The sequence below is a fragment of the Callorhinus ursinus genome, unplaced genomic scaffold (assembly GCF_003265705.2).
Source record: "Callorhinus ursinus isolate GAN/ISIS: 27379988/994484 unplaced genomic scaffold, GSC_fseal_2.0 scaffold6, whole genome shotgun sequence".
NCBI lineage: Eukaryota > Metazoa > Chordata > Mammalia > Carnivora > Otariidae > Callorhinus > Callorhinus ursinus.
The window spans coordinates 35,453,713-35,474,164 of NW_027397068.1; the positions used below are offsets into that span (position 1 = coordinate 35,453,713).

The window sequence follows — 20,452 nt, forward strand, 5'->3', positions numbered from 1 at the left end:
GCCCACAAGATAAAGACCTAAGCTTCCCATAAAAGGACTCCAGTCTGTGATACTCCTTCATGACCTAACCTCTACATACAAACCAGGACTCCTCTCTATAAATACCAAATGACTGTACTCCCCTGAGCACACCTTCTTGACACTTTCTGCTGCTGCCCCGGGCTTTCCCCTTCTATCTGGACCAGATTCTTTTGATTAGCTAACTCTTACTCACCTTTTGAGACTTCACCTAAACGTCATATCGTTTATTTAGCTTTCTTCAAAGCTCTCTCATCATCCCCCAGGGTGGCTAAGTGCCACATCACTATACTGTTACAGTGCCTCATGCACACGGCAATCCTAAAATTCCCCACACTGAAATGAAGATGTCAATATGTAACTGTCAAGGATTTTGAACTCCTTGAGGTAAGAAATGATGCCTTGATCCTTCTTGTACTTAACCTCGTATTTAGCCTATCACCTGGCACATGGTAACTGTTCAAATGCTTGTTCAACTGAATTGAGCAGGGGAAGTGGGAAGATAAAGATGCTTTAGGAGGGAAGGAGAACCCATATGAAGAGGTTTGGGAAGAGGAGACAGAAGGCATAAAATGGATGATGTATTCTGGGCTACTTTTGAATAGAAATATGCCTAAGAGGAAGGGGGTGAAGATGGAGGCAGATGGAGGAATGAAGGCAGTTTCAGGGCGAGGGTTCTATTTTCTTTGTTAAACAGGTGGTTGGACAGAGGGCGCATTGGTGAACATGATGGCAGTGAAGAAACACATAGAATATATTTGTTGGAAAATAAATGCACATTTTAAATACAAAGATCCTAGACACATTTTATTCTAGGACATGCCACCTCTTAAGGATGCTTTCATATGCTTGAAATTCTTTTTCGAGGCAAAATTTTAGATACACGTGTAGCATTTTCTCTGCATATGTGTGCAAATGCTTGTGCCTGAAGATCCTTGCCTTCCTGCCAGGCTGCAGACCTGCCACCAGAGCTGGGATCGGTCATTGTGATACTGCTGTTAGTGGAGTCCAGTGAAACATGACTTATGGCAAGGCTGCTTGCAGCGTGGGAAGAGTAACTGTAAATCATCTTGAGAAAGGCAGATTTTGTGTTAGTCTCTTGCTTACAAAGAATAACATAGCATTTGGGAAAGAATGTGCAACATAGGATCCCATAGTTAGATATTAAAATAACAATAATCTCCACAGCTGGCAAATATTTACCAAATGTGGTTGCATAGACAGGGATGAATGTGATCCAAGCTATGAAATAAATGAGCATGCCAAATGTTATGAATTTGGCTTCATTGTAATGCTCAGGTAATTTCCTGCCTTTGAAGGCAAATATGAAGCAAATGAAGGCCAGGATGGCAATATAGCCCAGCATTGTGCCAAATGCAAGCACAGATCCCTCCTCGCATTCCAGGATGATGACTCTGGGTAAGGAGACGTTCTCTTCCACAGCAGGTGCTGCAAAGATCAGCCAGATGGTGCAAATGACAACCTGGATACCTGTGCAAGTGAAGATGATGAGGATGGGTTTATAAAGGCACTTCAGGAAGTTTTGCAACTTGGGATCGAAGCTGAAGGCTAGCAGAATTTTCAGGGACTTCATCAAAATGCAGGAGATGCAGAGAGTGAAGCTCACACCAAATAATGTCTGTCTGGTTTTACACGTGAAGTCTTGTGGTTCTCCAATGAAGAAGCCCGTGCTGGCGAAGTTGAGGAAATGACAGAGAAGGATCACATAGCAGACCAGCAATCCCCCGGATGATTTCACAACGGGTGTGTTCAGGTTTCTTGTAAATATTATGCCAATGGCCAGAACAAACAGGATTCCTAGTAGGGAGAGGGACAGGAGCAGTATAGCCAAGGAGTCATTCCAGTTAAGATACTCCACTTCCTTTTCAAAGCACCTTGTGCTCCTTACAGGGGCCCAGTGAGTTTCGTTGTTGCATAAAAGGCAGTGATCCATGTCTAAAAGACAGAGGAGATTCAGTTACATTGCAAACAGTTAAACCAGGTGATTGTCCACAATGATGCTACAAATGAGACTCCTTAGTTATGGTCCCGAGGAGAAAAGGGATGGAGATCATTGTCATATTGGTTACTTGCTGAAATAAAGCATGCACAGAACCCAAAAGAAGTCAAGAGAGAAAGTGTGAGGGTGAGGGAAGAAAAAGAGGGGAAGAAAAAGGAAAGAAAAAGCCAGCTGGGTCTGTGAGTCTTTAGGAAATCAATGTATTCAGGATAGATACTAGCCTCTTAGAAACTTGCTATTCAAACTCTATTAAGAAGGGCTTTGGAATTGGACTCATCTCAAGTCCCTTTCTCTATCACTTATGATTCCCATAATCTTGAATAAGTAAATTGAACTTTCTATTTCCAAATCTTTAAAAAAATTTAAAAAAGACTCTGCCTCACTGGGGTTCTGCATTCAGTGACAGAATAAATATAAAATGCTTTGCATGGAGCGTTACACACAGTAGACACTCAATGTAGTGAGAACTGCTATTGTAAATAAGGAAGCAGTTCTTTTAAAAGCAGAGAAAATATGGCTGGGTCACCCTAAAAGCTCTCTAAAAATGAGATAATGCAAGATTGTAACCAGTGACAGTGAATGAAGAATTAAAGTTAATTTTTTTTTGGTCTGGAGATCAGTAAAATTGAGTCTCTCACATAGGCAGTGATAAGCTTGGAAGTGTTTCTGCTGATTCTGATGGCAGGGCCGCATGAAGAGCTGTTACCAGAGCAGAGTCTCTGGGAGTGTGATTGCATTTGCTCTCCAGTCTTGCCCCCTAAAGATGGGGTCCCATCTCTTGCCAGAAGCCCCTCTCTGGGCAACCATCTGAGAACACTCCACAGTGCCCATTCGATTTTATACGGGGCCCGTGTTCTCTTCTTCGTTAACCTCAAAGTCAGGTTGTGTGTCTGTGTATACACTTCATTACCTCTCCAGCCTCTTCCTCTTTCTAAGCCCTGTTTCCCTACAAACATCCATTCTTCTCTGTTCTCCCTTGCCACTGCTAGCATGTGCTATCTTCTTCACATGTTTGGCGAACATTCAATGCCTTGTTTCTGTACAAGAGTTGTGCCCTGGAGACATAGAGAACAATAGAAGAGAATGTCCTTTTAGATCACCCTAAATCCTTGCTTTTCCTCCAAAGGAAAGGCAGTCTTCTACACTTGTTCTTTCCCTGGTTATCCAAAGACAACCCCAAATTATTTTTGAAAACTCATGTACATCTTTATGGGAAATAAACACTACATACTCTCTCGTTTTTATTTATCCCACTTGGCAGACAGCTGCTAGACACCATATTACCTGGAAAATCCAACCCCGCTCCCCCAATACCTAATTATTTACACAGCGGAGCCCATCTCAGGTTGGGACAAGTGGCATTTTTGTGAGATAATGACAGAGCATGACTATTGGAATATTAACATTGCGATACATTCCCCTTGGAGCCAGTGAGAAAAAAGAGTAAGCATTTGAGAATTGTTCCAGTTCTCAGGTTCTCAGCTGGTATAGATGAAGAGGGATGCAACAGTAAACAAGGGAACACGATGCCTTTAAAGTAGGCTTAACTCCAGGGAAAGTGCTGATAGCTCCTATTAAGACCCTGAAGGCTGCTGACCTTATCCTTGTTCTTTAATTTGTATATTTTGCTCTGATCTTGTAAAATTGTTAAAGATAGGTTTGTCAAGCAATCAGTAGCATCTCATCTATGTCAATGGTTCATCCCTTCCTTTCACAGAAGGTTCTTTTTAGGCTTTACTGTTGCTTCTTGGTAGGAATAATGAGATCTCCAGGGTATGCACACCTCTGGGTTTCTATCATGCTCTGTTTAGCTAATTCAGCATTTATTTATTTATAGTTACTGTGCCCCAGTTACAAGGCAGGCATGTCTGTGTGGGGGATTCATGGACAAAAATTGACAGAATTCACGTGGTTTTGAGAGATGCGAGAGAGGAAGTCCAGTTGAGGGGGTGACAACTTCCCTTGGAAGTAAAGTTACTTTTATATCTCTATTATGTATTGGTTATACATCTGCTGATATAATGGAGCAAATTCCAAGATCAAATGAAATTTCACTGGTATTTAATCTAGCAGGATGAAATGCCTCCTTTTTTAATGGAAAAAAAATAAAACAAAATAGGATACATATAAAAAAAAAATCAGCCTAAGAGAAATGGTTCAGGTGTGTCACTGTACATGTTGTAGTGACTATAATTACCTGTCTGGTTACTGTAGTGATTTTCAGGACAGTTCACACATTCATAGCAGCAGATATGTTGGCTTCTTGTAGTTTTTTTCATTTGTCCAGGACTGCATTCCTTGGAGCATTTAGATTGAATTTGCTGAAAAGTGAAAGAAATCTCAAATAGATTTTTAAAAGATTTACCTTAAGTAACCTTGACTTAATTAATTAATTTATTTTTAAAAGATTTTATTTATTTATTAGAGAGAGAAAGAGCACATGCAGGGGGGAGGGTTAGAGAGAGAGGGAGAAGCAGACTCCTTGCTGAGCAGGGAGCCCAATGCGGGACTCGAGCCTAGGACCCCGGGATCATGACCTGAGCTGAAGGCAGACACTTAACTGACTGAGCCACCCAGGTCCTCCAAACTTGACTTAATTTAAAGATACATTTACTAAATAGTATTTTGGTCTCTTTAAAAAAAATAGCAAACAGAATTGTTTTGTCATCTGGAGGAATGTGAACAAGTTTAAAAAACAGAAAATATTTCAGATAGTGAAACTGCCTTAGGAAGAAGTAGTTTTTGTTGCATTAATAACGTCTGTAAGCAAATAAGGGAAATTAACTCTTTCAGAAAATCCCTAGTAGAGGGACGGATGTGTAATGATGGAACAAAAGAAGAAGACAATGGCTTGGAAATTTCCAATCTTGGGTTGTATAAAGAGTTCAACTATACAAGAAAATAGTAACTTATTGGGCTTTTATATTCTTTAGAAGAAGGTTATTAATCATGCTGTCCAAGGACTCTGTCCAGTCTAATCTTCAAAAACAAAACAGTAGAGGGACACCTGGGTGGCTCAGCTGGTTAAACGTCCATCTGACTCTTGATTTCGGCTCAGGTCATCATCTCATGGTCGTGAGATCAAGCCCTGCATCAGGCTCTTCGCCCAGTGGGGAGTCTGCTTGAGATTCTCTCTCTCCCTGCCCCTCTGCACCTCCTCCCACTGTCTCACACACACACACTCTTTCTCTCCCAATAAATAAATAAATAAATAAATAAATAAATAAATAAATAAGTACAATCTTTTAAAAAAACAGTGGAAATTTTGAATTTAGAACCATTGAAGTATTAGTGAAAAAGGCAACCCTAGATATATAAATAATATTTTAAAAATCCTGAGAATTTAGGTTATAATTGTGCATGTCACAATGTGAATCATATGTAGCATCCTATTTTTATGAAGGCCTTTCCAATTTAAATAATAATTCTTTGCACTTCAGCTGTGCTTTTTTTCCATTCACAGTCCCTATCTTGTGGCATATCTTGTGAAATAAATCTCTTATTATCTCACTCTTACCTTTGGGAAACAAAAGCAAAATGGGTAAATGAAGGTTTGTCTAGATTCTCTTAATAGGTATTCCTGAGCCAGGAACATAATCCAAGGACTAAGCTAACTTGTCTTTTCTCTGGGAGATGAAAATGGTATGGCTGAGAGAGAAAAGTAGCCAAGATTTGGTAGCCCTGCATCCACAAGCAGTGGCTTTCTTCTTCTCAACACAGTTATATCCTGATCTGGGTTTTCAGCAGGCAGGACATCATTAGGGCATAAAAGGGAGACCTTCTCTCTCCCTCCACCCCTAAGAGACAGCAAAGACATTCTAAAGTCTGGTATTAATAACTTTGGGATATCAAAAGATTTAGGATTATCTGATGTTTTGGACTATGGGTTTGAAAGTGAAATTTAGATTGGATAGAAAATGTGACAAGGATTCCACTAGGTTTTTCCATGAGCCGCTAAAAGGAAATGGCCATTTATTGAGATGAAGGTAGGTTTGGGAGCTCAGTTTTGGAGGTACTCAGTCAAGAGGACTATTGGACACCCAGGTGGAGATGTCAATTACACAGTCGTATATTTATTTGGGTTGAAATTTAGAAGATAAAAACCTGGGAGTCATCTGCCTTCTATATAATGAATGACATTATTTAAATCCACGAGCCCAGATGAGATCGCTAAGGAAAAGTGCAGACACAGGAGAGGAGCAGTTCTGAGCTCTGGGTATGCCAATATTTATAGGCAGCTGGAATGATGAGGAAGCAGCAAAAGAGACTAAGAAGGAGTGGCCAGAGACAGAGGAAGAAAATTAAGGGAGCATGGTGTTGTGGAAACAAAGAAAGAAAGCATCTTACAGAGAGAACAATTAACCAGTAAGTGAAGTAAGATGATGTTTGGATTTATTAACATTGGTGAACTGGATAGAAAGAATTCAAGAGAATTATGGGAGGAGAGAAATTGGGGCCATTGAGTGTATTTAAATTTTTCAAGGACTTTTGCTATAAAGAGAAATAAAGGATTGGGCAGTATATAGAAGGAGAAATGGTGGATCAATGGAGTTTCTTTCCTTTTTTTTGAAGATGAAAGGAATAACAGCATATTTATGTCATCATGTAGATAGTGGAGAAAAGAAAATACTTGAGGACATGGGAGAGAATGGAGAATCGCCGAGCAGTACCATCGAGTAGACGGTAAGTGGTTGGGATCCAGAGGTCAAGGGAGGAGCTGACCTTGGCCAGGAACACATTCCACCCACAGTGCCGGAAGGAAGGCGGATGTGGCAGCAGGGCGACACTGCCGTTCTCTTCTGATTTTTTCAGTTTTGTTAGTGACATAGGAAGCAAGGTCAACTGAAAGTGGAAACTGGGAAGGTGTGTTGGAGTCAGAGGAGAGAAGAAAAATCATGGAATAGCTATCTAGGAAGGTGGGTGAGTTAATGGACTAGGGTAATAGTCTGATTGTCCAGCACCATTAAGGGCCCACTGGAGGTTAGAGATCATGAATTTAAAGTGAAAATAGTCAACAAGGTGTTTTTATTTTTGTTTTTGTTTTGCCAAGTTCAGCTATATGGGGGCCATATTGAATAGGCAGAGAGTTGAATTTAACCAGGATTATGCTTTGGTCAAATGAGGATGATGAAGAGAGCTTGTACAAGGGAGGGAGGCACAAGTTGACCAGAGAATTTGAGGAGGGAAGTTTGGGACAGTAAACAGGCAGGGTCATTGGAGGTTCTGGTGGGACTTTTGCAACTGAGGTACTCATTTGATTTGAATGCTATAAAGCAGGCTACCACAAAATTACCTTAAGATTTCTGAACTCGTTTTTTGTTTCTTGGTCTGTGATGATAAAGACATCATTCTTGAGATCATATTGTGCCATCTTGGTGATAGTCATGTGGCCATCGATCTCCTTCCAGAGTACAACGTCATATCCAGTATTCATATCCCCATTGGCATCAAAATGAAATGAATTCCCTTCATCAGTGAATGTCACATTTTTTAGTACATCAAGTAACTATAAAATATAAAAATAGAAACAAACACTAATAGAAATATGTATCCATTATCCCGATTATGACACTGCCTTCTAAGGAATATCACTTAAGAGTAGAAAAAAGACATTCTGGATCAATGAGTGTGGTAACTACTTGAGAAGGTTCTTAACTATCTGGCAACAATTTGAGAATTCTAGCCTTATTTCTGCCAAAGTCTTGCTCTGTAAATTTGAGGAATCAAGCTAATGTTTATGGAGGGCAGCTTCTCTAGATTATCAAACTGCGATCTGAGCATCTTCTTTTTCCACGTTATAGAATTTCAAGGTGGGTCCTATGGGACAGTTGCCTGGGCTCTAATCCTGGTTTTATATCTCATTAGTGATGTGGTCTTGACACTTATAGTTTCTTTCTAGGCCTCAGCTTCCCCATCTGTAAAATGAAGTAAATAAAACCTACCTTATAGGGCCATTGTTAAGGATTAAATGTAATTAAACATGTAAAGAGTTTAGCCCAGTATCGGGTACAGATTAAGATTAGTAAAAGTTTGATTAATATCTATTAATACTGTTAATTAGCTAATAGGGATATTGTACAAATAAATAAAAATACTTTGAGTCTATCAATTAATGATGCCACCTGACATTCATATATTACTTGCTAATACTCAGAAGTGTGATATCCTTCTATCCCGTAACAATTCAGTGAAACACACTGAGCAAGGATCATCTTCCTCTTTTCTTAGATGAGCACCACCAGCCAAGGGGTAAAGGGCCTTATATGGGAACACACATTTTGACTTTCAGGTCTTTCCATTGCATCTAACAATATATTAATTCAATATCTTCTTATTTTTTCCTTCTGACTCAAAAGCAGTCATCAGTGTGTCTTCTGGAGCTATAGAATCCATTCTTTCCTTCTAGTTACAATTGTGGATCCTTGGCCAAGCCTGAGTGGGTAATCTGAGCCAGTGGTTATTATGCTCACCAGCCCCACAGTGAGGGCTAGGGGGACAGAGGTACAAATGTGGGAGACAGTCCAGTGACAACAGCACCCTGTTCTCGGGGTGTCTCCCCACCAGAGAAGATGAGCTGGTGGGTGGAAGGTACTGCTGGTGCTTGCCCTCTAAATCCGTACTTTATTACTCCATTTGGTGGGAAGTATGGATCTTATTATCTCCAGTGGTTTTCAAATCTGTTGCAGTGATTGAGTGTCTAGTAAAGTGACCTCTAAATTCTATTTCCAATGTAATTCATAAAGTGATTATTTTTTAGCTTGAGAGGAAAGAAATGCAGTGGAAAATTACTTGTCTTGTTACCCAATTTATACAGTAAGAACTTGCATGCAATGCAGCTAGGACAGGAAGTGTTTTACTGACAAATAGGGCAGCTGTATTGAGTTTGTGCTGCAGAGGAAGAACACTGGACTGGGGGAGAGGAACACCCTGCCCCACCATTAACCTGATATATGTTCACAGCTAAGTAAATACCCTCTCGAACATGCTGGGCCTACTCCTCTAAGTCTATGAGGCTTGTGTTGTGTGCAAAATCTGTGGAATGGGGCAGACATTACTCTATTTGAATAGAATTATTCTATTCCTTCACAGTTGATCTTTTATGAATGTTTCTTTCCTTCAATTTTGTCATTAGAACATAGAAAATCCAGTTACACTTTAAGGTAAATATATTAGTTACGATATCAAGTCAGTGACCAAATGTCACTTCGGTAAAATCTCTAAGCAACGTATACTGATTTTATTATATTATGTCCCCACAGATTTCTTAGTTCTTTTAATGAATGTTAAATTGATTAGTATTACTTTAAAGAAGCAGGATATCAGATCTAACAGGGTGGAATTAACACACAAAAGCTTTTTCCAGCAATTGCCTGGAAGAAAAAATATGATGGGAACAAAAATTAAAAAAAGGAAGGAAGAACCTACCGTTAATGTTTCCACCTCTACCTGTGTGCTGCAATATTTTCTTCTCTTCCTTCCTTCAGCAGTTCACACACATGAGCCCCAGAAAACTCACTTCTTTAGGGAGCGGATCCTCTTCAACTCTTGAGTTTGGAACTATAATTTCCACCTGGCTTTTCCTGCACTTAATTAGGTTTTCCAGGGTAAAGTCCTGACACATACCCGTTCTGTAAATAGTGATAACACTGTATGATGTACATAAACTAGCGTAACTGTATGCTTGTCCTCACAGGAGAGACGGTAGAGGCAAACAAAACAGTGCCTTCCTGACCTGGTAAGTAAGACAGAACATTTGCTCTGGGTTAAGGTAAGTTTTTGAACATCGGTGCTGTGGTTATGAAGCTATCAAAGGCTTTTTCTGTCAATTGTTTATTTATTTTTTTCATGGAGACTCTGAAAGTCACTGTGAATTAACACCATAAATCTTAAACAGTGGGATTTGCATTTCCACGATTATAGCATTCACCCTGTGAAGGGCAATGACCTGTTTTTTGAGAACGCAAGGCCAGGAGGCCACACTGCTTAAGCTGTTGTGGTTAATGTTGTTTTCCTTTTCCCCTGACTTCTCGGATGTCCATGACATCTCCCTAATGAAACTGTGCTGGTGAGTAAATTCGAGGCACAGAGGACATGGCCTTGTTTCTCTGTCTGGTGCCCAACCCATGTCTTTTCCTTTCAGGAAGTTTTCTATGCTGTAGCGGAAAGCACCCTGGACTAAGGCTGGGATAGTCTCACGGTTAACTGTGTGGGTGACTGTGGGCCAGACCCTAATTGTGGAGGTCCCCTCCATCTCTAATCAGCTGCAAGTCTTGGTCACCAGTAACATTTCCTCTTGCCACTTCTTTAGGATGGAGTGTAAGGAGTGTGAACCTGTGGACCTACTAGAATATTATGGAGATTAGAGGTGATATATGTCAATGCCTACTATAGTAGACCTTAAAAATTATTAGCTCTTGGGGTGCCTGTGAGGCTCAGTCAGTTAAGCTTCTGCCTTCGGCTCAGGTCATGATCGTGGGGTCCTGGGATTGAGCCCTGGTTTGGACTCCCTCTTCCTCTGCCCCTCCCTCCTGCTCATGCTCTCTCTCACAGTCTCTCAAATGAATGAATAAATAAAATCTTTAAAAAACATATTAGTTATTAGTCTCTTTATCACTGCAAAATCACTATCTTCTCAGCCCATGTCTCTTCTGACTTTTGGACTAGTATCTGACTGCCATTGCTACACTTGAATGTCTCAGAAACTCTTTGAATTCAACATCTCCAAAGCAGAAAGTTTCATACGCACCAGACCTCTACTCTTGTCTCTTTCCATCTCAACAAATGGTACCAATTGTCCAAATGTGGAATCACTTGCAACATCTTTGCTTCTCTTTGTCTGTGACCCTTTACACCCAATCTATCTCCAGATCCTCCTCATCCTTCCTCTTAAACATCCATGTATGCATGTCTCCATGCTCATTGTCACACACAGTACTTGTGGTACTTGTACCTGGAGTATAAGCCATCCTTATTTTATGCCTAGATTACCAAATTGGTCCCTCTGCCTCTAGTGTTGTGTCCCTCTAGTCAGGGCACACCACAGTAGAACTGCTATTTCTGCAGTGGAAAGCAGATCACGAGACTTTCCTGTCTGAAAATATCTTTAATTGCCTCCCCTTTGCTCTGTCAAGTCCAAACCTTTAAACAGAGTTTGCAGACTTTCTACTGAAAGGATGTCCCTGTAACAGTAGTATCAGCATCACCTGATACACCTGAGAGAGTGTTAGAAGGACAGACTTTCAGGTATCCCCCGACTCTGGCTGAATTAGCATATACATGGTAATAAGATTCCCAGGCAATTCAACTGCACATCAAAATTTGAGATGCTGTGATTGATTGGGCCCTAATGATGGATCCTTCACTAATCTCTCTACTTTCATTTACCTGTAGTTTCCACAAAAAACTCTGATTCTTTGGCACTATTTTCTTATCTCTGAAGGTGCCATGTTTTCTCTCCCTTCTCAGAGTATTTCTGTCCTGGCTAACTCCTACCCAACCATCATATTCTCCAGAGATGTCATGATCTTTGGAGAATATTCTCTGAATTGTTAATACTGGATTGGTTACCCTCGGTTGTGTGCTTCTCTGCCGTTTTGTGTCGCTATGAAACATAGTAATGCATCTTTCTGCATTGTAATCAGTTCCTTAATTGTTTGACTGTATACACCAATAGAGAGATGACTCCTTTAGGAAGAGAATTATCTTGTTCTCCAGAATATTTCCAGCACTCAACACAATGCCTGGAACATTGAGACATCCAATAAATATTTGCTAAATCAATGTATGAATTAGAAATTTGGCTATTAGACATTCTGTCATCCCACATACATCACTCACTACTTTCTACCTCATCATAAGTAAAGGAAACAAAAACCCCCAAATCACGGTCCCAACCGGGAGGTGGTATCCTCATGCACATCAGAGTAACATTAAAAGTCTGTTGAAGTAAAACAATTCTGATTGCGCCATTCCTGAATACTGCTCACAGATGTCATCAAATGTGGCGCCAGAGTAAGAGCGATCCCCAAATACTGGAAAAAAAAAAAAACTCCTTTAAAGTTATTTGAATGTAAAATTATTTAGAAAGTAATATTTAAATATGAGTGAATTTTACCAGGGGTCCAAATAATCTTTAGGAATGTATCTTTGATTAGTGATCCGAAATGTTGCTGATCTTTTAAATTTAAAGTGTATGGAGATTTCTTCATAAAAAGACAATTGTCTGCATTATTTGTCCCACTGAATCTGGCACAGATGTGGTTCACTCACATTGTGATCAAAGGAGCAAACCACTCACATATTCCTCCTTTCCAATCTGTTTTCGTTTGTTTCTAGATAACCAGGCTCCCAGGGGGAATAAAGAACAACCCCAGGCTCCTACTGTTTAAATAAAACATTTTAGAAGACTCTGCTTAGATTATACTTTCTCAAGTCTTTTCCTCAGAATGTTTGAGATTTATTATTTAAAATACTTTCCCAGATCTTTAGTGGATAAAGAGCTCTATTTGTATTTCTCTTTCCTTATGAGCCTCCTTGTGTCTCCCCCCCTTTATCCTATCTGTCTCCAGGAATGTCTAATTTCTCTCTATCACTCCTTCTCAACATCTCATTCTTAAAATTTTGTGTGGTGGTTTCATTATTGTGTTTCACTTAATTTATAGTTTTTACCAATCCCTCATTAAAATTTTGCATTACAAAGAGTGTGCTTTCAAACAGACATCTTAAAATAGCTAGACACAAGTGTATATGTTTTAAAAAGATAGTTTTAATTTAAAAAAAACTTCATCTCTAGTCTTCCGTCTTCATTAGGTTTTTTTGCCTTGCATTTACAAAACTAGCTTTAAAATGAGCAATTTGAAACACCCTGTGACTGTCACATGATCCACCCAAATGTAAGCTGATGACCTCAGACCCTGGAGCTTGTGTTTGTGTTTAAAATAAAAATGACAAAAGTAGACATAGCCTGTCCTGGATACTCATGTATATGGTAAGAATTAAGTCTTATTTCCTTTCACCTTCTTTTTCCTTTACACATTTATAATAAATATATTTTTGGAACATAATTCTGCATCAAGACAGACAAGTTTGTCTCTGAGTACACACTATTGAGAAATCTGTTTTAATGAGTAAAATTTATCATCATAAAGCAACATTTTGCTTTTAAATGCCTTGTTTATCGGCATTTAAAAAGCACAGTGGAAAATTTTTACTAAAAAGGGTCACATTAAGCTTGAATTTGAGTTTCTACAAACTAATCAAAGCAAAGACTTCCTTTACCCACAATTTGTGGCTCATTTCAACCTGAAATATCATAGGAATTATTATGATTGATCTCACAACGTTCATTTGAGGAAGACTGGAGTCCTAGGAAAGACTGTCCTAAGAGTTGCAGCTGAAGGCTTTGAAGACTATAAACTACCAGAGACACCACGAAAAACAAAGGGCATAGAGGCAGAAGACCCAGACTAGAGTCATATTTCTAGTACTTTCTAGCTTTAGTTTCCTCATTGATAATATTTAGTGATAATAAAAAGGACCATTAAACATGCCCGGTCTTGTGTTTGTCAAGAGCACTAAAAGAGATAATTCATATGAAGCATTGAAAAACTATAAGATCAGATACAAATCCATAAACTCATGGAAAATACTTCTGTCAACTGGACCTTCTTGGAAAATAAAAGAACACCACTTCGGTGGGTCAGTGTAGTAGTAGCAAAGGCAAAATAACACTCTATTATCCTCAAGAACAAAGAGCTAATGATAGAAATGCAGGTTATTCACTGAAGGTATCTACTTACAAAAGGAATACAATTAAGAGCAGTTAATATAAATATTTGCAAATCAACTCAAGGCAAAAAATGACGGTAGGGGAATTTTCTTGGATGTGTGAGTTAGTACCTCCCATGGTTGAAAGGCGTTGGGGTTCTGACAGTCTCGAGCTTGGCAGAGATCCCGAATGGCATAACCAAGGGCACGCACCGCAAGCTGGATACTGTGAACAAGTCCCGGTTCGGTGTAATCCCACAGGAAATCATTTCTCAGGGAGAAGTTCCTTTCTATATCCTCGTTAGCCTTGTAGGCTAAAGTCCCCTGAGAATGGTTGGAAATGCATTGACTCAAATCACTGTCCTTGACATACGCACAGGCTGACAAGAGCATGGCATATTCACGTAAGGGCTTGTTATTCTCACTGGGAAATATATGCAGATTTTGAAGAAAGGAATGGAAAGAAGACATATTCCCTCTTCTAAAGGTAAACCCCACAACCTTGCCAATCCTTTTAACGTTGGGAATGGTGGTAATCTTGGTGGCCGTTGACCAATTATCACTAGCAATCCAGATCTTATTTATATTCCTTTCTATAGCCTTACTGAAGAGCTTGAAAACATGGAATTGCCTCAGAAATACCACAATGACATTAACTTGGGCTTCTGCTATGATTTTCTCAAGTGTCTCATTGATCCTGACCTCGATGGTATTATCTGAGAGGAAGGCTGGGAGAACTTCTTTGAAAGCTATGCACACGTTATTTGCTGCAGTCTGAACTGTGAAAGTGTTGAGGGCCAGTCGTCCGTAGTCATCATCTGTGGCTATGATGCCAATCCAGTTCCATCCAGATTTCTGAATCAGGTGGGCCATTGCTTTAGTTTGATAGAAGTCACCGGGCACAGTCCGTAAAAATGAAGGAAAGCGAATTTTGTCACTTAGGATTTCTGCAGTTGATTCATAACTCACCTGGAAATTGATAGACTTTTTAGTTATGGTGTTGAGGAACTCTAGGTGGCTGTTCAGACTCTCCTTCATTTCGGTGAATTTCTGTAATCTTTTCCTAAATTCTCTGGTCCTTTACATTCTTCCCCTTCAATGAACTTCTACTTTATAAATAGCTTAAATCGTGACATTTAGTACCTGGTGACTCTTTAGAGTCATCGTTCTTCAATCACTTCATGTTGTGTATAGTACAAGGACTCTGAAGTTTCAGGCTCTACCTTCTGTCTCCAGCTACACTTCTGTATCCAGTTACATCTATCTTATATCTCAGGCCAAGGCCAATAGTGAATATTATTTAAATACTTAGAGATAAATACGGGAAAAACGCAGCTGGTCAAATAGGCAAAATGCATTTTGGGACACCGGGTATATTCAACATTTTGTCTAACTGACAACTTTGCTGATTTTTTATTCTAGGTAAAATAAATCATCCAGCCAAATAATCATCTAGTCTAGGGGTCAGCACCAGATATAAAATATTTTAAGCTTTGTTGGTCACATATGGTCTCTGTCATATATACATATATATATGTATACAGATATACATTTATATATATGGTATTTTTTTGTTACAACCTTTTAAAAAATGTAAAGACCATTCTTACTTGACAGCTTAAGAGCTTGAGAGCCACATTTGATCTACATGCTATAGTTTTGTGACTCCTGATGTACTTAAACAAGCATCAGGATTTTGGGAGACCTACCTAATATGTGAAAAGCTTTGCTTGATTTACAGCTCTGGGGATTTTATTCTAGGGGGAATTATTACCTTCTACACTGTGTCACTTGCTCAGTGATTGTTTTTTCCACTATTTATAGCAGCCACCTGGTATGGTGGAAAGACAGTAGGCTTTGGAGTCAGACAAACTGTCAGAATCCTGACTTCAATAAATTTGGTAAAGCTAGTATTTCCTTACCCGTGAAATGATAGGATTCTTATGAAGATTCAAGGAAAAAATTTAAATGGATATTGGCACATGGTGGACATGTGCCGAAACCTTAGTTCCCTGACATTGCTACGCAGACCTACATTTTATACCTGGCATTGCTGGGCTCATCTACATTTGACACCTGGGTTTCAGTAAAATCAGTGTCCCCTGCGGAGAGTTCCCTTTCCTTTTGTTTTGTCTAGTGTTGTCAGTCATGGAAATGACATTTTTACATGACATAATCATTGTTAAAAATAGTCTACTTTTCTTACTTATCACCTAACCAGCCTTATACGGAATCTAGAAAATTTGAGCCAAAGCCTTATCTCTGAGCTATTTGGGGGAGTAATTCTTTTGTTTTGTCATTTTGGATATAAACTTTTTTTTTTAATTAACTTCACGAGGCTATATAATGGAACTCTTAGAGTCTCAGAGATGCTGAATGACCAGCCCTTGCTTATCTCTGCAAATGCACCTCTTGCTGCACTCCTTTCTCTACACTTGATCTAGTTATGTTGACCTTTTGTTATTCTTCGGCATTTCAACTTTGTACTCACTGTTTTCACAGCATAGAGACTGTCCTCTCCTCCCCATCTTCCCTGGGTTGTCCCTTCTCGTTTGAGTTTCAGGAAGTGTTCATTGCCCTGCATGTCCCCTTACCGCTCAGTCTCTCTTCAGTTTCCTTCATAGCACCCAACTGATGTTATTTCAGAAACAAGGCCGTTGAGGCAGAGATTTTGGTCTTATCTGAATCCTGCTGAGAACCTTCAGAAATTCGATCTGATGGATTGAGGGGCGATTGTCTTCCCTTAGTGTTCTGTCCCCTATACTATCCAGAATAGGGCACCATGCCCTCTTTGACTGAAGAGAAAGAAAGGTTAAAGTAAAAGCAACTCCCTAACTGGTTTCCCGGGTTACCCTGATCCTCTCATAATAAAGAATATGCTAAAAAACCAGCGTTGGCAGTAAGGCAAAACCCACCTGTGGCATGAGCTGTAAATTCAGCATCCTGGAGACAGCCATCGTTATTTCTGAGTAGCCAGCACCTATGACAGCCTTAACTCTTGGCATGTAACTGGAATAGTCACACTTAAACTCCACGATTTCTCTGGAGCAGTTGAGCTTAGACAGAAACCTCAGAGTGGCAGCCATTGCCACTGTGACTTCGGTACAGGTGTCATAGATCTCGTACCCCAGTGTGACTCCAGATAGTAGTGGTGAATTGTTGATCATCTCAATGCTGTGAATCATGGCAAGAGCTTGAAGAAAAATTGATATTTCAAAGCTGTTGGGAAACAAGGTTTGTTTGGTTTTTTTTTTAAGAAAATCAGAACATAACTCTTCTATAGACATGATGGTAACTCATTTTATTCACACCTCTGCCTTACAATAGACAATTTCTGGATCAGTAAAGCTTACCTCTTAAAGGGTAAACTTCACTAAACTCCATTTATTTAAAAATAGTTCTTGACGGAAACCTTTCTAAAGGGTATATAGTTTCTCAGATGGAGTCTGTGGAACAGGATTTAACTTTTTCTTGACTAATTTTGGGATCATTTGAATACTCAGTTTCGTATTCTGCAGTATGAAGATGTATCTGATTTGTGCTCCTTTTTATAGTTAGTTATCACCATTTCATTGCTGTCCATTTTATATCTACTCCTTAGACTCACTAGCCTGGCTTATTATTTTTTTTTTTTTTTTGGATTCTAAACTATTGTGGTTGGAAACAAGATTAATAAGACTCTTAAGAATCACATATAAAACAGGCTGTGGGTATAAGCTCAGTAGCTTTCTCCTAGATAAAGTGCACTATTTTAGTTATGAAACATAGCTATTTCCTCTTTTGGTGGGTTTTCCCAGTTGACTTCTTGACTTGTGATTACTTCAGGGCACTGAGTTGTTTGGTTACTGATTTACTGTTAAGTTTATGTCATCCACCACCGTATACAAAAGGTTGCAAACAGTGCCTAATATAGTAGAGATTCAAATGTTTTTTAAAAGAATAAGGGGGAATATTATTATTATTTTAAATTCCAGTACAGTTAACATGCAGTGTTATATTACTTTCTGGTGTACAATATAGAGATTCGAAAATTCCATATATTACTCAGTGCTCAATATAAGTATACTCTTAATCCTCTTCACTTATTTCAGCTATCTGCCTGCCCACCTTCCCTCTGTTAGCCATCAGTTTGTTCTCTATAGTGAAGAGTCTGCTTTTTGGTTTTCTTTTTATTTTTCCTTTGTTCATTTTGTTTCCTAAGTGGGTGAAACCATATGGTATTTGTCTTTCTCTGACTTATTTCACTTAGCATTATACTGCCTGGACTCATCCATGTTGTTGCAAATGGCAAGATTTCATTCTGTTTTATGGCTGAATAATATTCCACCACACCACATCTTCTTTATCCATTCATAGAGGAGGATATTATTGTTCAGGGTTTTGATATTTTTAAGTGTCCTTTTAGTTCATTGAATTATGATAAATTAAAGTATTTTAATAATATTATTTGTCATTGGATACTATCTAAAAGTGAAGTTGGGCAAATCAGCATTAAGTTTTTAATTTAAAGAAAGAAAAAAAGTTAATGTAATGAATCATAATAAAAATAATACATTGTATAACAATTAAAACGTATATTTTCAGGGTCCCCCCATGTTAGCTCCATGAGAGTCTAAACCTCTTTGGTGTATTCACTTCTGTATCCCAGTGCCTAGAATAGGGCCTAGTTAATGTAGGCACTTAATAAAGAGTTGTTTGATGCTGAATGAATACTGTTTCTCTTAAGGAGTGTCAATAAGGTGAAAGGATGTTCAAGTCAGTGATTTTTTTTTCAGAATAAATTTGTTTATTAGATCAATGATTTTTTCATATTTTCCATCCTTAACTGTTGGCCTATAATTGTGGGCCTCAAATCTGCAGTCATTCTTTGGGTACCAATTTAGTGCTCTGAAAATCTTCATTATTTATCTTGAGGCATTTGCTGGTATTCCCGATAACCAACATTTAAGAAGACAGTAGCTCAAAGCTCCCAACTTCTAGGGTGAATGACAGGAAGGAATGTTAGTGTGATGTGGAATCACATTTTATCTGACAGCATTCTTAGAGGAGTTGGTAAATACTTTTTGATAAACAAAGAAAAAAGGGAGGGGGAACGAGAAGGTTAAATTTACATACAAAATCATCAAGATAGAAAGCAGGATTTCTGAGGGGAAGGAAGCATGGTGATCACATTTGCCATAGCAACAGAAGCCGATGCTGCCTGTATCCCCAAGTTATCCGGGCCCTTATTTTACAAAAGAGAAAACTGGAAACTGGAATTCAACGAGTTTAAGTGATTTGCCTAAGTCTACAAAATGAGTTTGTTCCCAGACTGAAATTAGAATTCAAATATCCTGCTCTCCTTAAAGAAAATCCATTTGTAACATCCTCTGCCCAGCTTTACTTTTCCATAGTACACTGTGCCATGTCTTTTCTACAGTCAAACTTTCAGTGGAAAGTGTTCATCAAAGAAGAAGGAACACATTAAGTTGAAGTAAGGCCTTAATTTATCATGAAAGAATTTGATTATTTCAAGAATGAAATGAATGCAGCATTGACAAAAATGCTAGTGTAGAGAGAAATTTTAAATGTAGCCCAGTTTAAACAAAACACTAAATAATACATTCATATTGAAAACAAAATGCATGTTGTGGGGGATATGAACATGAACAATACATAATATAAATAGATAATGTAATATAAAATCAAATTCATTAATATTAATATATAATAAATATATATAATAGAAATAGAAATGTGCTGTGTACGTTTGTTGTGGACAAGCTACGGTGTCTCCTAGTTGGTTTTCTCAAGTGACTTCAGGGTTTGTTTGTTTTTAGGCAAAATCTAAATACGTATATTAAGGGAAAGCATTCACTGCCTCTGCACTTAGCGGTTGATTATACATACAGGGCTGATACATTTCTCTTTTAAGGAAGGATTGCAAGACTAACTATATGCAACTTAAAAATATATGAGTTTAAATTTTATTAAAATAATTTAGATGTTAATACAAGTGAATGCTTACATGCCTTAGTCTCATAGTACAATCTGGAAATCTAAATGTGTTCTTTGAGACTTTACTCACCCAACACACTTCTGGATTTCTGGTCGTCTGGGATAGTCTTCTGAGGACAGCATTTTTTCATGAATGGCAAATAAACCTCCGATCATGATATGTCCTGGAGAAGTGGCAGCCACAAAGTCATCAGGGGTCTGGCAAGGTGGGGAAGTAGCAAGAGTACTCCCAAAGCAGGCCATCGGTATGATCAATAGTGCCATGCTTCGATCTCATTTGTTCTGTTCATGTGAGTTCTTAGGAATCACTAAGCTCACAGAGTGCCAACAACATGGTTTCTATTTCACCTGTAAACACCATGTAAGGTATAGGGCAGTGTCAAAGGCTGGAAACATTCAGTTTTCAGGTGCTTGATGATAGTCAAAACAGTTCTTCACCAATAAGAACATATCAGACTCTAACATTCCATTGTTGGAGATGAACACTAGCAGTCATGCTACGAAAAAAGTCAGAATTAGAAACACAGGTCCTCGCTGGGATAGTTCTCTTTTACTTCACTGATATGCCCAGGGCTTTGGGTTATATTGCCATTTCTTTTAAAGTAGAATATACATTCTTCAAGAGGGAGCAGTTTGGGAAAGTCTTCCCAC

General features: G+C 38.8%; 1 protein-coding gene across 3 annotated transcripts; it reads right to left on the bottom strand.

Moving 5' to 3' along the window:
* Positions 1-859: 859 nt before the first annotated feature.
* Positions 860-20,065, bottom strand: GPRC6A (G protein-coupled receptor class C group 6 member A). Of its 3 annotated transcripts, none has more exons than XM_025860718.1 (6): positions 19,872-20,065; positions 16,720-17,023; positions 14,462-14,773; positions 7,332-7,544; positions 4,236-4,359; positions 860-1,974 (listed from the first exon to the last, which is right to left on the bottom strand). In XM_025860718.1, exons 1-6 carry the CDS (start codon positions 20,063-20,065, stop codon positions 860-862), a joined length of 2,262 nt encoding a protein of 753 aa, XP_025716503.1. The 3 variants fall into 3 exon arrangements, with proteins under 3 accessions (XP_025716503.1, XP_025716486.1, XP_025716494.1); XM_025860701.1 differs by having other exon boundaries at positions 13,937-14,773; XM_025860709.1 differs by lacking the exon at positions 7,332-7,544 and having other exon boundaries at positions 13,937-14,773.
* Positions 20,066-20,452: the final 387 nt, after the last annotated feature.